The sequence below is a fragment of the Leuciscus leuciscus genome (genome assembly GCF_965113295.1).
Source record: "Leuciscus leuciscus genome assembly, chromosome: 4".
Lineage (NCBI taxonomy): Eukaryota > Metazoa > Chordata > Actinopteri > Cypriniformes > Leuciscidae > Leuciscus > Leuciscus leuciscus.
This window is the reverse complement of record NC_138728.1, coordinates 55,192,787-55,208,656: the sequence shown is the minus strand read 5'-3', so window position 1 is coordinate 55,208,656 and position 15,870 is coordinate 55,192,787. Positions and strand designations below refer to the sequence as shown.

The following is a 15,870-nucleotide window of genomic DNA, read 5'->3' as shown; positions in this document are numbered from 1 at the left end:
ATCTGCTGAACTTTTCATGCCCTAGTCGGTACGTGGGAAGCGGTCCTGACACAATGATCGTTGTTTCAGGCGATGTGCTGCGTACCGTATCGAATAGATTCCTGAAGTCTTTCTTCAGAATCTCCGTCTGGCGCAGCCTGATGTCGTTCACTCCCGCGTGCAGGACCACAGTTCCGACGCGCTCGTCACTGTTCAGGATCTCGGGAACGTGAGCAGCGATTTCAGAAACACGAGCACCAGGAAAGCAGTGACTTTGCACCTTACTTTTACCTAACGTAGCGTGTACGTGCCGAACGATGGAATCGCCGATGATCACAGCATCGTGTTCTGTTTCGCGTAGAGGGGAGAAGCGGTTTTGTGTGGATAACTCGAAAACCGGGAGGGTCGGAGAAAGTCTTGGTCTAAACCTGACTCGCGTCTTCCGCTGCGGAACCACCCAGGCTTCGTGGTGGCGTGTTGGAGCCAGAGTGAACGAGACCATGGCTGATTTCGACCGATGCTGAGGAACGCACGGAGTAGACGCGGTCGGAGTCAGCGGGTTAGTAACGTTAAACACTGATTTGTGTGCATCGGCACGTGATGTTTCAAGAGCCAAACACCGGTCTCTCAGCTCGGCCTGTCTCAATAAAAGGTTGTGGATCTGTTTCTCAACAGCTTCAAGCTCAGACTGCAGTGCGTGCAGCTCAAATGTGTCCTCACCTGCACCAAACGGTAGACTACTTACATCTGATATATTCGCCATTTTAACAGATGGACAGTGAGTTAGCAACGAAGCTACCAGTGATGCTATCAATATTAATACTAATTTATATTATAAGTTTGTTTGTTTGTAAGTGAGTGTGGAGAAGACGCGTTCAGCCGTGATCCACGGACGTAACCTTTAAGAGTATGCAGCGTTGGATCACTAATAGGCTTGAGACGCGTCTGCTCAACAGTCCGCGTTGTAACTATGAGGTTTGAGCAGTAGTGCTTCTCAGTGAGGAAAAGTAGAAAATCTTCGTTGTAAGCGAGTTTAAAGAGAAAAATCAAGAATTATAAATCAAATCGATAGAGCTCCAAAAACAACAACGCATTCAGACGCGACGCATGATAATAACAGGACAAGACATTACTCACCGTGTTTGTTGAGTGATTCTTACTCACCTGAGCTTTTATGAACTCAAAGGCGCGAGCGCGCGAGAGAAAATAAATAAATAAAAATAGCTGAGCGCACGGGTGGCGCTAACAGGCTAGTGAATTACCAGCGTGTTGTGTTAGTAGTAACGGAAGCCAGCGATGTTGGGTAAGCTGTATTTAGTAGTAATATAAACAACTAGAAATTGTAGTAAATGATGGTTCAAAACAAGGAAATACGAGGCTAATACGAGGCTAATACGGAGCTTACAGCACCACAGCAGACAGCGAGGCAGACAGGAGCAATCGAGCGAGCGAGCGAGATTTTAGTTGGGAAAGTCCCAGAAGCCACTGGTGATGATGGAGGTTGTTGTGTTGGTGGGGCGTATGATAAAAACACACATAAAGAATTTGAAATGCCAATAGATTCATTCTTTAAAAACTATTATGGCCCTTTCTTAACAAGAGTGTGGGTTAAGGCGCTCGTGTGTCTGATCTATGCTGGGTATTTGGCAGTCAGTATCTATGGATGCTTCCAAATGCAGGAAGGGCTAGATCTGAAACATTTAGCAGCAGACGGCTCATATGTTGGTAGTTACTATGACAAAGAAGATAAATTCTTCTCTGCCTTTGGTCCCAATGTCATGTTAGTTATAAAGGATGAAGACTTTCAGTACTGGAACGCAAAAGTCTTGACTTGTGTTTGGAAAATTTCCAAAATCTGACAGTGGCAGATTCAGGCATTTCACCGATTTCTTGGCTGAGTGTGTACATGCAGTTTGGACTGAGTGCAGGTCTCAATTTAGACAATGAAACACAGTTCAAAAGCCATTTAACTGCATTTCTTAATCTGTCTGGTTTTAGTCAAGATGTTAATTTCAGTAACAATCAAATCCATGCGTCACGCATGTTCATTCAGACTGTGAACATCCGCACAGCGATCGAGGAGAAAAACATGCTGGATGCATTTAGAGAAACCGCCGAAAAATGTGGGAAGTTGCAGACACCCGTTGGTCTGATAGTATACCACCCTGCATTCATCTATTTCGACCAATATGCCGTCATCATCACTAATACAATCCAAAACTTAGCAGTTGCTACATGTGTAATGTTAGTCATTTCACTCCTGTTGATCCCAAACCCTCTTTGCTCTCTCTGGGTGACATCTGCCATCGCATCTGTCATTGTGGGAGTGGCCGGTTTCATGGCATTATGGGATGTTAGTTTAGACTCTGTGTCTATGATTAATCTTGTTATCTGTATCGGGTTTTCTGTCGACTTCTCTGCTCACATATCCTATGCTTATGTGTCAAGTGAAAAGTCCTCAGCGAATGAGAAAGCCATGGATGCCGTCACTAAACTGGGCTATCCGATCATTCAGGGTGCCATGTCCACGGTCGCTGGTGTGGTGGTGCTCGCTGCTGCTGAAAGCTACATCTTCAGGACCTTCTTCAAAATCATGTTCTTAGTCATTCTGTTTGGGGCCGTCCATGGCATCATATTCATACCGGTGTTCCTGACCTTCCTCAGCGCTTGTAGTAACAGTCATGAAAGAAACAAAGAAAATCTTCCAGAGCCTACAGACACAAGCGAGCAGTGAGTAAAAGCCGTTGTGATTCAGAATGAATGGCCTGCTGATCCTGACTATTACTGAGCTTTGTTTTCTGAAAAATCTCACCTGTAGAATTTATTAATCAAGGTCATTTCTGAATATATTTTTGTGCTCCAGTTCCCCCACAATCTAAAGGCACAGGTTGAATTGGAGACTAAAATGTCTGTGTGTGTGTTTACCCTGTGATGGACTGGCCATATGTCCTGTGTTTTTCCCAGTTTACGGCCTGAGAAACTGCGATAGGCACAGTGACCTTGCATTGGACAACTGGTTTACAAAATGGATGGATGGACTTTTTTCTTTGTTTGAGCTTAGCTCTGAATGGCACTTTTATTTGACCATGCAAGTAATAGCAATCGCTCTGTTCTGTTCTAATGTATACACTGCATCTTACATGTTTTTGTGTATTTATGTTTTAATCAAGTTTACTCTTACATTTTTATCCTTTATCCTTTGCTTTTGTAATCCAGTTACATTCAAGTACATTGATTAGACCACATTACTGAACATTGGAAATTGTATGTTTGGCATTAAAAGATCTTGATCTCAGAATAATTGCCACTGAAGTGAATGAGTGAGTAATTTATGATACAGTATATGCATGAATGCATAAACCCCATCTGCCACTTATGTTCTCTCCTGGATACCTTGATAGATATATAGAATATTTCCTGCTCAACATTTCCTTGTTCCTGATCGTGGAATGCAGATGAAGAATGTAAATCTGCTCTAATGTAAATCATATCTGTTCTGCCTGAAGAATCTGGAGGTGACATCACCAAGCGTTAGTGTGTAAACAGTCATTTAAATTAAAGTAAACAGTAAGTTAAAGAGTAATCCATCCATTCTGTGTCTTCATTTGAAGCTCAGTTAAAAATTAGGAAGTGTCCTGGCCAAGATAGGAGGCCCAGTTATACAAATACACATATAACAATAACAATAAAATAACAATACAACACACAATAAGATATCATTAAAAGTACAATCTTAGAAGCATTTGCAAATCACTAAATCTTTTTCTAGTGCATGCATAAGTGTTTTAAAATTGCTGAAAGACACCAAATGATTTAGCCTCAATTTCATTTGGAGAGATCCATTCTGAAGGTGCAACATAATTAAAAGCTGTTTTACCTAGATTAGTTCTAGCTTGAGGTACATGGAGATTGTAATAGGACTGTGAACGTGCTTTGTATATCAATAAGTACCAATGCATTTTCCTTCGAACAGCAAGAGAAGACCAAAGCAACTCTATTATATAATGCACACTGATGTGTAGATTTTACAAATTTACAATCCGTAATAAATCTTAAGACAACACAGCATCCAGGGAGGCAAGAAGATAAGGAGCATGCTGATACTCTACATCCCCATAGTCAAGAATCTGTAAGAAAGTCGCAGACACAAGCTTCTTCCTTGCATTAAATGAAAAGCAAGAGTTATTTCTAAAATAAAATCCTAGCTTCTTCTTTAATTTTTGTTTCAAGTAATTAATGTGTGAATTAAAATGTAAGGTGTCATCAATTATGATGCCTACGTATTTTTACTCTGACACTAATGTAATCAGTTTCCCTTGCAAAGTTCGAAGAGCAATAGAACTATCTAAAGATTTTCTAGAATTAGAGAACCAAATACATTTTGTTTTCTCAACATTTAAAACCAGCTTTAAAATAAAAAACCTTGCTCGGATAATATCAAATGCTGATTGTAAATCACCCAGAGTAGGAGCAGAACAATAGATGACAGTGTCGTCTGCATAAAAGTGAAACCTTTGGTAAGGGTGGATTCCTGCAGTGGTTCAAGCTGCAAGAACTGCCGAATGACTAAAGAAACGTTATTAGTAAGATGGTAGAAAACTGCACATTTCTTGTCTATACCACCCACTGCCACTTATACCAACGACGGAAATAAGTGCAGTTACAATAGCTTAATATGTGTGGGAGAGCGTTGCTATAGAGAGTGACGATATTGTATTGCAATATGTAGCACTTCAAAGTCAATACCAAATCAAAACTAGTTAGCACATTAGTTGTAATTGAAAAGGTTTAATGACAAAATATAGTTATGGTTACACTTAAAATAGTTACAAAATATATGTATGAGATGATGATAACTTATACCATTAATCTTACCCAGCATATATGAAAAATGTTGAGATCAGAATCAGAAAGAGCTTTATTGCCAAGTGTGCTTGCACCCACAAGGAATTTTTCTTGGTACTGAAGCTTCCAGTGCACATATACAAATACAAATACAACAAGAAACATAGTAATACAAATTCTAAGAATAAAATATAAAAAATAAATAAAAAAAAATAGTTGGGTTTAGTCTGAATAAACATTTACAGATTATGAACATATTTACAGTATGTTGAGTAGTATGAATTATAATATAAATATAAATATCACCTGAGTTAGAGAATATTACACTAGACAGTGGGAGTCTAGTGCATGTTACAGATTATGAACATATTTACAGTATTTTGAGTAGTATGAATAATATAAATATAAATATCACCTGACTTAGAGAATATTGCACTAGACAGTGGGAGTATTGCACTTACAGGCATATGCATTGGGGGGCATGTTAAGTGTTCAGAAGGGAAATGGCCTGTGGAAAGAAACTGTTCCTGTGCCTGGATGTTCTTGTGGCCAGTGATCTGTGTCGCCGTCCTGACGGTAACAGTTCAAACAGGGGGTGTCCAGGGTGAGTGCAGTCTGTGATGATTTTACCTGCTCTCTTCCTCACTCTGGAAGAGTACAGGTCCTGGAGGGTTGGCAAGGGGGCACCAATAATCCTCTCTGCAGTCCGGACTGTCCGTTGTAGTCTCCTGATGTCCGATTTGGTAGCTGAACCAAACCAGACAGTGATGGAAGTGCTTAAAACAGACTCAATGACGGCTGAGTAGAACTGGATCAGCAGCTCCTGTGGCAGATTGAACTTCTTCAGCTGGCGAAGGAAGTACAGTCTCTGCTGGGCCTTTTTCACAATGGAGTCAATGTGATTTGCCCACTTCAGGTCCTGAGAGATGGTAGAGCCCAGGAACCTGAATGACTCCACTGCTTCCACAGTGCTGTTCATGATGGTGAGAGGGGGGAGTGCTGGGGATTTTCTCCTGAAGTCCACAATCATCTCCACTGTTTTGAGCGTGTTCAGCTCAAGGTTGTTATAGCTGCACCAGACAGCCAGCTGTTCAACCCCCAGTCTGTAAGCAGACTCGTCACCATTTTGGATGAGACCGATGACGGTGGTGTCGTCTGCAAATTTCAGGAGCTTGACAGAGGGGTCTTTAGAAGTGCAGTCATTAGTGTACAGGGAGAAGAGCAGTGGGGAGAGAACGCACCCTTGGGGGGCGCCAGTGCTGATGGTGAGGGTCCTGGATGTGAGCTTCCCCAGTCTCACTCGCTGCTGCCGGTCCGTCAGGAAGCTGGAGATCCACTGACAGATTGAGGATGGCATGGAGAGCTGAGTCAGTTTGGCTGTGAGAAGATCAGGGATGATGGTATTGAAGGCCGAACTGAAGTCCACAAATAAGATCCGTGCATAAGTCCCAGGTCTGTCAAGATGTTGCAGGATATAGTGCAGTCCCATGTTGACTGCATCATCCACAGACCTGTTTGCTCTGTAAGCAAACTGAAAGGGATCCAGCAGGGGTCCAGTGATGTCCTTCAGATAGGCCAACACCAGTCTTTCAAACGACTTCATGACCACAGATGTGAGAGCGACAGGTCTGTAGTCATTAAGTCCAGTGATTTTAGGTTTTTTGGGAACCGGAATGATAGTGGAGCGTTTGAAGCAGCAGGGAACTTCACACTGCTCCAATGATCTGTTGAAGATCTGCGTGAAGACTGGGGCCAGTTGGTCAGCGCAGGCTTTTAGACAAGCAGATGAGATGCCGTCTGGGCCTGAAGCTTTCCTAGTCTTCTGTTTTTTGAAGACTCGGCTCACGTCCTCCACACAGACCTTAAGCTCAGGTTGGATGGCAGAAGGGGGGAGGAGAGGGGTTGCAGGAGGTGATGGTGGATGTGTGAAGTGCACATCAGAGCGGGTGTGAGGTGTGAGTCTGGGCTTCTCAAACCTGCAATAGAATGCATTGAGAGTGTCAGCCAGTTGTTGATTCTCCACAGATGGGGGGGATGGTGATTTGTAGTTGGTGATGTTCCTCAGGCCTCTCCAGACTGATGCCGGGTCGTTGGCTGAAAACTGGGTTTTCAGCTTTTCAGAGTAGCTAGGGAGGTTAAGTGACTTTTGACTTCAAGTCATGATGCAAAGGTCCCCTTTGGTATGGAAGTACCTTAGGGCCATAGAAATAAATTTATCCTAAGACACAAGTGAGATCACATTTTGTATCTTATATACGCACGTTTTTTAAAAATGGCCGCCGACCATACTTGAGAGGCCCATATCTTTGCTTCTGTTATAGCTATAATGACAAATTTGGTATCAACATGTACATTTTTGGGGTCAAGGAGTCCAATAAAATAGGTTCCAAGACTAAAAAACAATAATGTTGTCCTTACCATGACAATTGGAGGTGAAGTATGCAATTTTTTTATAAAAAAACGCATGCCAAACACACAGTCCATTCACAACTTAATAATAATTTAATAAATAACAACTTAAAGTGTTGAATATGTGTATTATGGGTGCAAAGGAACTGATTAGTGAGACAACAAGTCCATAACTATGTTCACAGTTTATAAGTAGGCAATGCCATACCTACAATATTCTAGTGATGAAGACTAATAGTTTAGTGTAAATACATCACTAAGATGATTTTCTATTTAGATGTCTACACCACTGTGGGAACATGAGCCACGACATCCACAGAGAGACATGCAAGGCAGCCTCTGCATGCAGCATTTGCAAGGTGCCTTACAGTCAGTCTTACACTTGCAAATGACAAGTTCTGGCAAGTCCTTTTGAAGTTGTAGTGTAATGGCAGTTGTAGTGTAGACAGGAGTTGGTGGAGAGTCTGGACACGAGGAGTCAGGGCCTCGTTCCTCATCTCTCCCCCTACCCTAACCACCGGGCAGTCCGCAGCAGAATGCCCACGGGCCTTCTCTGCCGTCTGCCCCCCGGTGGAAGCAGGTTGGTGTCAAGTTCCACGCCCAGACCCCGCTCTCGGTCGCTACAATGCCACCAGAGCCGGTTCCGTCTTCCACCTCGCTGCCCCTCCGCGGATACGCCGGTGGTTCGGGTGGGTCGGTTGGGACGGTATCTGAAAGCCTGGCTAGCGCTTCCAGGTCCGTCCCGATGGCTCATCCGCACCATTCGGTTCGGCTATGCAATTCAGTTTGCACGCCGGCCTCCCAAGTTCAGGGGTGTCCACTTCACCCGTGTGCGGTCAGTGGATGCCCCTGACTTGCGGAAAGAGACCGACGTCCTGCTGGCGAAGGACGCGATCGAGCCGGTCCCTCCTGCCGAGATGAGGTCCGGGTTTTACAGCCCCTACTTCATTGTACCCAAGAAATGCGGTGGGTTACGGCCAATCCTGGACCTGCGAGTTTTGAATCGGGCCCTGCACAAACTCCCGTTCAAAATGCTCATGCAGAAGCGCATTTTCGAATGCATCCGTCCCCAGGATTGGTTTGCAGCGATCGACCTGAAGGTCGCGTACTTTCACGTCTCGATTCTTTCTCGACACAGACCGTTTCTACGGTTTGCTTTCGAGGGTCGAGCGTATCAGTACAAAGTCCTACCCTTCGGGCTGGCCCTGTCGCCCCGTGTCTTCACAAAAGTCGCGGAGGCGGCCATCGTTCCCATGAGAGAACAAGGCGTTCGCATTCTCAACTATCTCGACGACTGCCTCATTCTAGCTCATTCGCGAGATGTGTTGTGCGATCACAGGGACATGGTGCTTCGGCACCTCAGCCGGTTGGGGCTTCAGGTCAACTGGGACAAGAGCAAACTCTGCCCCGTGCAGAGGATCTCTTATCTCGGTATGGAACTGGACTCGGTCGCCCGGACTGCGCGCCTCACGGAGGAACGCGTCCAGTCAGTGCTTACCTGCCTCAGGTCCTTTCGAGGCAGGACAGCGGTTCCACTGAAACAATTTCAGAGGCTCCTGGGGCATATGGCAGCCGCAGTAACGCCGCTCGGCTTGTTACATATGAGACCGCTTCAGCGCTGGCTTCACGATCGAGTCCCGAGGTGGGCGTGGCAGAGCGGCACGTTCCGGGTCAAAGTAACCCCATACTGTCGCCAAACCTTCTCCCCGTGGTCAGATCCTGCGTTTCTTCGGGCCAGAGTGCCCTTAGTCCAGGTTTCCAGGCATGCTGTGGTTTTCACAGATGCCTCTGCCATGGGTTGGGGGGCCACGTACAAAGGGCATGCAGTCTCGGGTCTGTGGACGGGGCCCCAGCTGCATTGGCACATCAATTGCCTAGAGTTGCAAGCAGTACGCCTAGCCTTGTGTCGCCTCAAGGGGTTTCTCAGACACAAGCACATACTGGTCCGTACGGACAGCACTGCGACTGTTGCGTACATCAACCATCAAGGTGGTCTACGCTCCCGTCGTATGTCGCGACTCGCCTCCCACCTCCTCCTATGGAGTCAGAAGCATCTGAGGTCGCTTCGTGCCGTTCATGTTCCAGGGGAGCTCAACCGTGTGGCAGACGAGCTCTCACGGCTGCCTCCCCTGCCAGGAGAATGGCGACTCCATCCCCAGGCGGTCCAGCTGATTTGGAGTGTCTTCGGAGTCGCACAGGTAGACCTGTTTGCCTCTCCAGACACGATCCATTGCCAGTGGTTTTACTCCCTGACCGAGGGGACCCTCGGCACGGACGCCCTGGCTCACAGCTGGCCCCGGGACCTGTGCAAGTATGCGTTTCCCCCAGTGAGCCTTCTTGCACAGACCCTGTGCAAGGTCAGGGAGGACGAGGAGCAGGTCCTTCTAGTGGTTCCGTATTGGCCCACCAGGACTTGGTTCGCGGAACTCATGATCCTCACGACAGCCCCTCCTTGGCCGATTCCTCTGAGGATGGACCTCCTTTCTCAGAGACGGGGCACTCTATGGCACCTGCGTCCAGACCTCTGGAAACTCCATGTCTGGTCCCTGGACGGGACACGGAGGTTCTAGGTGGTCTACCACAGGCAGTGGTGGACACCATCACTTCTGCTAGAGCCCCCTCTACGAGGCACCTCTATGCGTTGAAGTGGAACCTGTTTGTCGATTGGTGTTCCTCCCGTCAGGAGGACCCCCGAACTTGCCCGATCAGAGTCGTGCTTTCCTTCCTGCAAGATGGGTTGGAGCGAAGGCTGTCTCCCTCCACCCTCAAAGTGTATGTCGCTGCAATAGCCACGCATCACAATGCAGTAGAAGGTAAGTCTTTGGGGAAGCACGACCTGATCATCAGATTCCTTAAGGGAGCCTTGTCCTCCCAGGTTGCGTGCTCACTCTACTAGAGGTGTTGCCGCTTCCTGGGCTTTGGCTCAAGGCGCCTCGCTGACAGACATCTGTAGAGCTGCGGGCTGGGCGACACCGAACACGTTCGCTAGATTCTATAGCCTACGTGCGGAACCTGTTTCCTCCCGAGTACTCGCTACGGCCAGTGGTGCGAGGGAATAGGTTGTGTCGGCTTGCTACGCCACTCTGCGCCTCGGCCGGATACGTGCGTCCTTTGCTCCGTATGGCGCCCTACGTCGGTGAGCCTCGTGAGTTCCTCCATCACCCCTCCGGTGCCAGGCGTGGCGGTCCGCCCGGCGCCAGGTCTGCTACCTCTAGTAGGAGTTTCTAGTAGACTGGGTGTTTTTTCCAGTGGTCTCTACGGTGACCCATGATGCCACGTGCAGTTCAGTCGTGTCTTCCCCTTGACAGACTCGTTCTGTCGTCCCTGTTGAGTACGCTCCCATTTCCTTCAGATTGGGACTACCTCAGGGACTGCCATATGTTTCACTACCCCACTGGGCTAGTACATATGGGTATTCCAGGCCTTCCTCAGGTAGGCTGGGGCTTCCGCAGCGTTCCCCCCTTTTTCTTAATGGGTTAGGGCACGCTTTCCCAGTGTTATCCAATATCCACTGAGCGGGTCTTGCGGAACAGCAGTGTGATTCCCTAGCTAGCTCCTGCTACTTATTCAAGAAACTGCTGCAGGGTAGCTTAGCTGGGCGCTGGAAGGGGCCAGCACCATGGCGTTTTATTAGGGATTCCAATTCATCAGGACGAAAGGGACGAGTTCTCGGTTACGTATGTAACCCTCGTTCCCTTCGCCATGTTGCTGTACCTTCGCGGAGGACTGGACACTGTTCGACTCCTCAGCGAAAAGCATTGCGCAATGTTTACTTCCGCCTTTTATACCCGAGCTGGTAGGCGGGCTGCGGAATGCAAATTTTGCATGCCAATGTCCATTGGCTTGTTTTTAATTCTCTCGAAGGCAATTGGCTCCCTAGCGTGATCCCAATTCCAATTCGTCAGGGAACTCCCCCGACGACAAGTCTCCGTTCCCTGAACTCAGGGAACGAGGGTTACATATGTAACCGAGACGTTTTTGAAGGAAAAGATAAGTAAAGTCACAATTTGTATGTGAAATGTGCATATTTACCCCCAATTGTCATGGTTTGGGGAATTTTTTTTTTTTGTTTGTTTACTTGAAACCAATTTTATTGGATTCCTTGACCCCAAAAATGTACACTTTGACACCAAATTTGTCATTATAGCGATAACAGAAGCAAAGATATGGGCTCTAGAGTATTTTCGGCGCATTGGCGGCCATTTTTGAAAAAACCTGTTTATTTCTGATACAAAGTGTGATCTCACTTGTGTCTTAGGATAAATTTATTTGTATGACCCTAAGGTACTTCCATACCAAAGGCGACCTTTGCATCATGACTTGAAGTCAAAGGCCTATTTTTTGGGCTTAACCTCCCTACTAAGAGAGAGAGAGAGAAAAAAGAGGAGGCAAAAGGAGAGAGCCCCAAGAAAGGGCCCCAGAGAAGAAAAGAGCCAGAGCATCAAAGAGACAGCGCAACAGTTTCAATCTTGTTTTATCCTTTCCCTGACCATGTGACCAAAACCCAACTGTGAGATCTTCAAACTGACCAATCAGATAATTACCCTTCCACCACTGTACTAAAGGTGTGACAATTCATCGACCCCCAAAGTACAAACATTTGGCCTGCAGGCCTAGATCACCTCTGTGCCTTTAGGAACTCCAAATGGTCATTGTGGTAGAAAGAGGGGGTAGAAAAACAGTCAAGCAAATATCTTTGTTCATTTAAAATATCTTGGATTATTTTCAATTCTACACCTTGCATTTTCAATATTTACATCAAGACAGTTTATATAGTAAATAGTAATGGCCCCAGTACAGATCCTTGGGGAACTCCCTTAACCACTTCCTTTGAGTCTGATTTGATACCTTGCACCCGCACGCATTGAGTTCTTCCCTTTAAATATGTTTTAAACCACAAAACTACATTGTCTGACAATCCAACACTTCTAAGCCTATCTAACAAAATATCATGCTCCACTGTGTCAAAAGCTTTAGTTAAATCAATAAAAAGACATGCACAGTGGTGTTTTTCATCTAGGGACCCCATAAGGTCATTTAGAACTTTTAGAACAGCCGTAATGGTGCTGTGTTTTATACAAAATCTTGATTGTTTGATAGACAAATGTTTATGAATATGTAAATACTGTGTCAGTTGTTCACTGATAAAACTTTCCAAAAGTTTTGACAAAATACAAAGCTTTGAAATAGGTCTGTAGTTATCTAATAAAGTAGAGTCACTCCCTTTCAACAAAGAAACCACAAATGCAGACTTCCAGATCCGTGGGATTTCCTTGGTTGTTAAGGAAAGATTGAACAGATATGTCAATGGTGGTGAGATAATATCAGCCGCTAAATTTAAAAACAATGGTTGAATAAGATCAGGACCTGATGATTTATTCACATCTAGGTCTTTTAATGCAGAGCAAACATCAGAAGAGTTCATATGATTAAAAACAAACTCTGTTGTCCATAGATGACGCTCTGCATTAAGGAATTCAGAATTTACGGTAGTATAATTGTTAATCTGAGACCCAGATGCAATAAAGTGGCTATTAAAACAGTTGAGCATTTGCGATTTATCTACTATTTTAGTACAATCTTTTGTTATGCAATGGGGAAGACCTGAAACAGATCTATTACCAGTCAAAAGCTTTATGTTTTTCCAAAACTTACTAGTATTTCCCGAAGCTTTATCAAGAAAATACTTTTGCCTTTCTGATCGTTACGAAGCTGTTTAAAATACAACCAATCAGGATTTGAGTTGGTTTGTCTGGCCTTAGCCCATGCAGCATCCCGCTCATGAATAAGGTCAGACAATGCGGTTGAAAACCACGGATTATCCCGGCATATGACAATTTTTTTTTTAAAGGGGCACTTTTTAATAATCAAAATAAAATTATCATAAAAATATTTCCAAGCACTTTTAATATCTGGGATTAATGTAATTGTATCCCAATCAAATTGAGCGAGAGCATGTAAAAAACATTGTTTATTGAAGTGTTTCATACAGTGTTTGGTGATAATTCGTGGTTTCTGCTTAGGTAGTTTAATATCAATATATGAATGTGAGGGATGAACTTGTATGGCAAACACAAACCAGGATAATTAATAGAACACAGCTGAAACCAAGAACACAAATGAGGAGCGGGAAAGGAACACATGATGAGAAAACAAAGTAAGGAGTTACAGAGTTATTTGTAGATGTACACAGTATTTAACAGTAAACACGGATCTAAACATTATAATATTCTCCATGTTAGAGTAAACCCTCATACTAGTCTACTTTTAGGCTATATCATGCTGTTTTATTATCGAACATAAAAACATCCTCGTGTCGTACATGTATATACATTTAGCATTAGGCTTCATGTTTTCTCTCATTTCATAACGTACATTTTAGTCTAGCATCAGTTTGACTAGTTGCTACAATGTAAAGTTTATACAACAATAACATGCTTACTATTATGAGTGGAAATGTCTTACCTTACTACGGGTTTACCCCGTCCTTCGGATGAGACGTAAAACCGAGGTCCTGACTCTCTGTGGTCATTAAAAATCCCAGGATGTCCTTCGAAAAAGAGTAGGGGTGTAACCCCGGCATCCTGGCCAAATTTGCCCAGTGGCCTCTGTCTATCATGGCCTCCTAATCATCCTCATAAACTGATTGGCTTCATCACTGTCTCCTCTCCACCAGTAAGCTGGTGTGTGGTGGGCGTTCTGGCGCAATATGGCTGCCGTCGCATCATCCAAGTGGATGCTGCACATTGGTGGTGGTTGAGGAGATTCCCCCCTTCTATGTAAAGCGCTTTGAGTGCCGAGAAAAGCGCTATATAAATGTAATGAATTATTATTATTATTACCTTAAAAATCTTTCTCATCTTCAAATCGCGTTCTTCTAATTCTTCTGAGGTAAATCCAAGGTAAACAGCACAGCACAAACACAGTCTTCCAAACTCAATGAAAAGCAGCTCTTTGTTTTTGAGGTAATGAGGGCGTTTACAGGTTTGCGTTCCTTCACGTGTACAATTTGCATGTCAATTGCTCTTGCACGCATGGGTGTGGTCACAATAGAGCTAATGAGCATGGGCTGGAGAAACTGTACATGTCGTTGCTTTCATACGGATTACTTAAACAGAGAATATTTGTTTTTGATATAATTTACATCATTTAAAAATAGAGACTTCAAGCTTTGTAAAGACATATGTCTCACGTCAGTGTGGCAAGTATTCGCTAAGTTACAGATCGTTTTCTGTCGTGTTTCAGAATGAACTTCACATTGAGAGACGGCAGAACGAGCATCATGTTTTTTTTCTTTATTTTACGAAAAACACAACATTTAGTTTTTATTATGAGTGTACACAAAAGAAGAAATTTTATAGTTTTGAATGATGTATAATACTTATATGTAAGATCAAAATCAACAGAGTATTTTGAGTCTCTTTTGCACTGATAAGAAAAAAAGCGAGCTGGTATCGCCGGCGCGACCGCCGACCCTAGGGGATAAAACATTGTATACCTTTTAAAATATTGCTGATTACTTACAAAGCACTAAATGGTGTAGCTCCACAGTACTTGAGGGAGCTCTTAGCGCATTATAGTCCTTCACGTCTATTGCGATCTCAAAATTCTGGCCAGTTGATAATACCTAGAATATCAAAATCGACCGGGAAGCAGACACACTCTGTCAGTTCAAAGCCAGATTAAAGACACATCTCTTTGACCTAGCATTCACATAATACATTATAAACTTCTATAATTCAATGTTAGGCTGCATAGATTAGGTCAGTTGGAACCGGGAACACTTCCCATAAATCCTGATGTACTCGTTACATCATAAGAAGAATGGCATCTACGCTAATATTAGTCTCTATGTTTATCCCGAGGTTTACCGCAGTCCACCGGATTCAGGCCGTATCCAGATCTGATGAAGGACCTGCACTTAGACACGATGACAGCGCAGTCCTGAAGTGTCAACTATTCTAGTCCCTGTGAAGGCCTCCTTCCCTTCCCTTTACCTCTCTACAGATAAAGCGTTGTCTAACTAACTTTAGCTGGATAACTTTAACTTTTTTCTAGAGCTGCTGTAAAGCCAAAACAATCTCTGTTACTGTAATTTCCTATTATCACTGTAAAGCTGCTTTGAAACAATTCACTTGTTAAAAGCACTATATAAATGAAGGTGACTTGACTTATGACATTCCATGACATGAAATCCATCTAAATTTAAATGATCTCATGGATCTCAGCATGATGTAGTAGATGTGGCGTATTCAGACAACTTTGAAATGGTTCTTTTAAATTTACCGGGTTTAACTTCATATTGCCCATCGTACACTTTTACCCTGAAGGCACAGGCTTGGGCCCGTCATCGCCGCTTGCAGCTATATATATATATTTTTTTTTTTCAAGGGTTCACAGGTCAGACCTTCGAGTCCACCGCGCCGCGCTAAACGCCTCATTCGCACCGCGGGACCTCCAGACGCGTGTAAACGCGTCTTTACATTGACTTAACATTGAAATCACTCGCGCCTGATGCTCTATTCGCGTTTGGTGTGAACGCACCATAAGATCGGCTGAGCAGCTGTTCGGCTCTGCCAAGAAAAAAACTGAGCCGGACCTTCGCCGTAAGCAGTGGGCGGGACCGGGAATGTAGCG

At 44.4% G+C, this 15,870-nt stretch overlaps 1 protein-coding gene and 2 long non-coding RNA genes across 4 annotated transcripts in view; all 3 read left to right on the top strand.

The window, feature by feature from the left end:
• LOC309497139 overlaps positions 1–15,870 on the top strand; it is a 549,185-nt gene that overhangs the window by 37,778 nt on the left and 495,537 nt on the right. The gene's annotated exons all lie outside the window — the stretch shown is intronic.
• LOC309497147 overlaps positions 1–15,870 on the top strand; it is a 147,312-nt gene that overhangs the window by 3,566 nt on the left and 127,876 nt on the right. The window lies entirely within an intron of this gene.
• On the top strand, positions 1,697–3,161 carry LOC309495987 (patched domain-containing protein 3-like). Its single transcript, XM_082165904.1, has one exon. It carries the CDS (start codon positions 1,886–1,888, stop codon positions 2,711–2,713), a length of 828 nt encoding a protein of 275 aa, XP_082022030.1. The 5' UTR covers positions 1,697–1,885; the 3' UTR covers positions 2,714–3,161.

Coding starts and splice junctions, on each gene's coding strand:
- LOC309495987 (XM_082165904.1), top strand. CDS start 1,886: ATGCAGTTTGGACTGAGTGCAGGTCTCAATTTAGACAATGAAACACAG.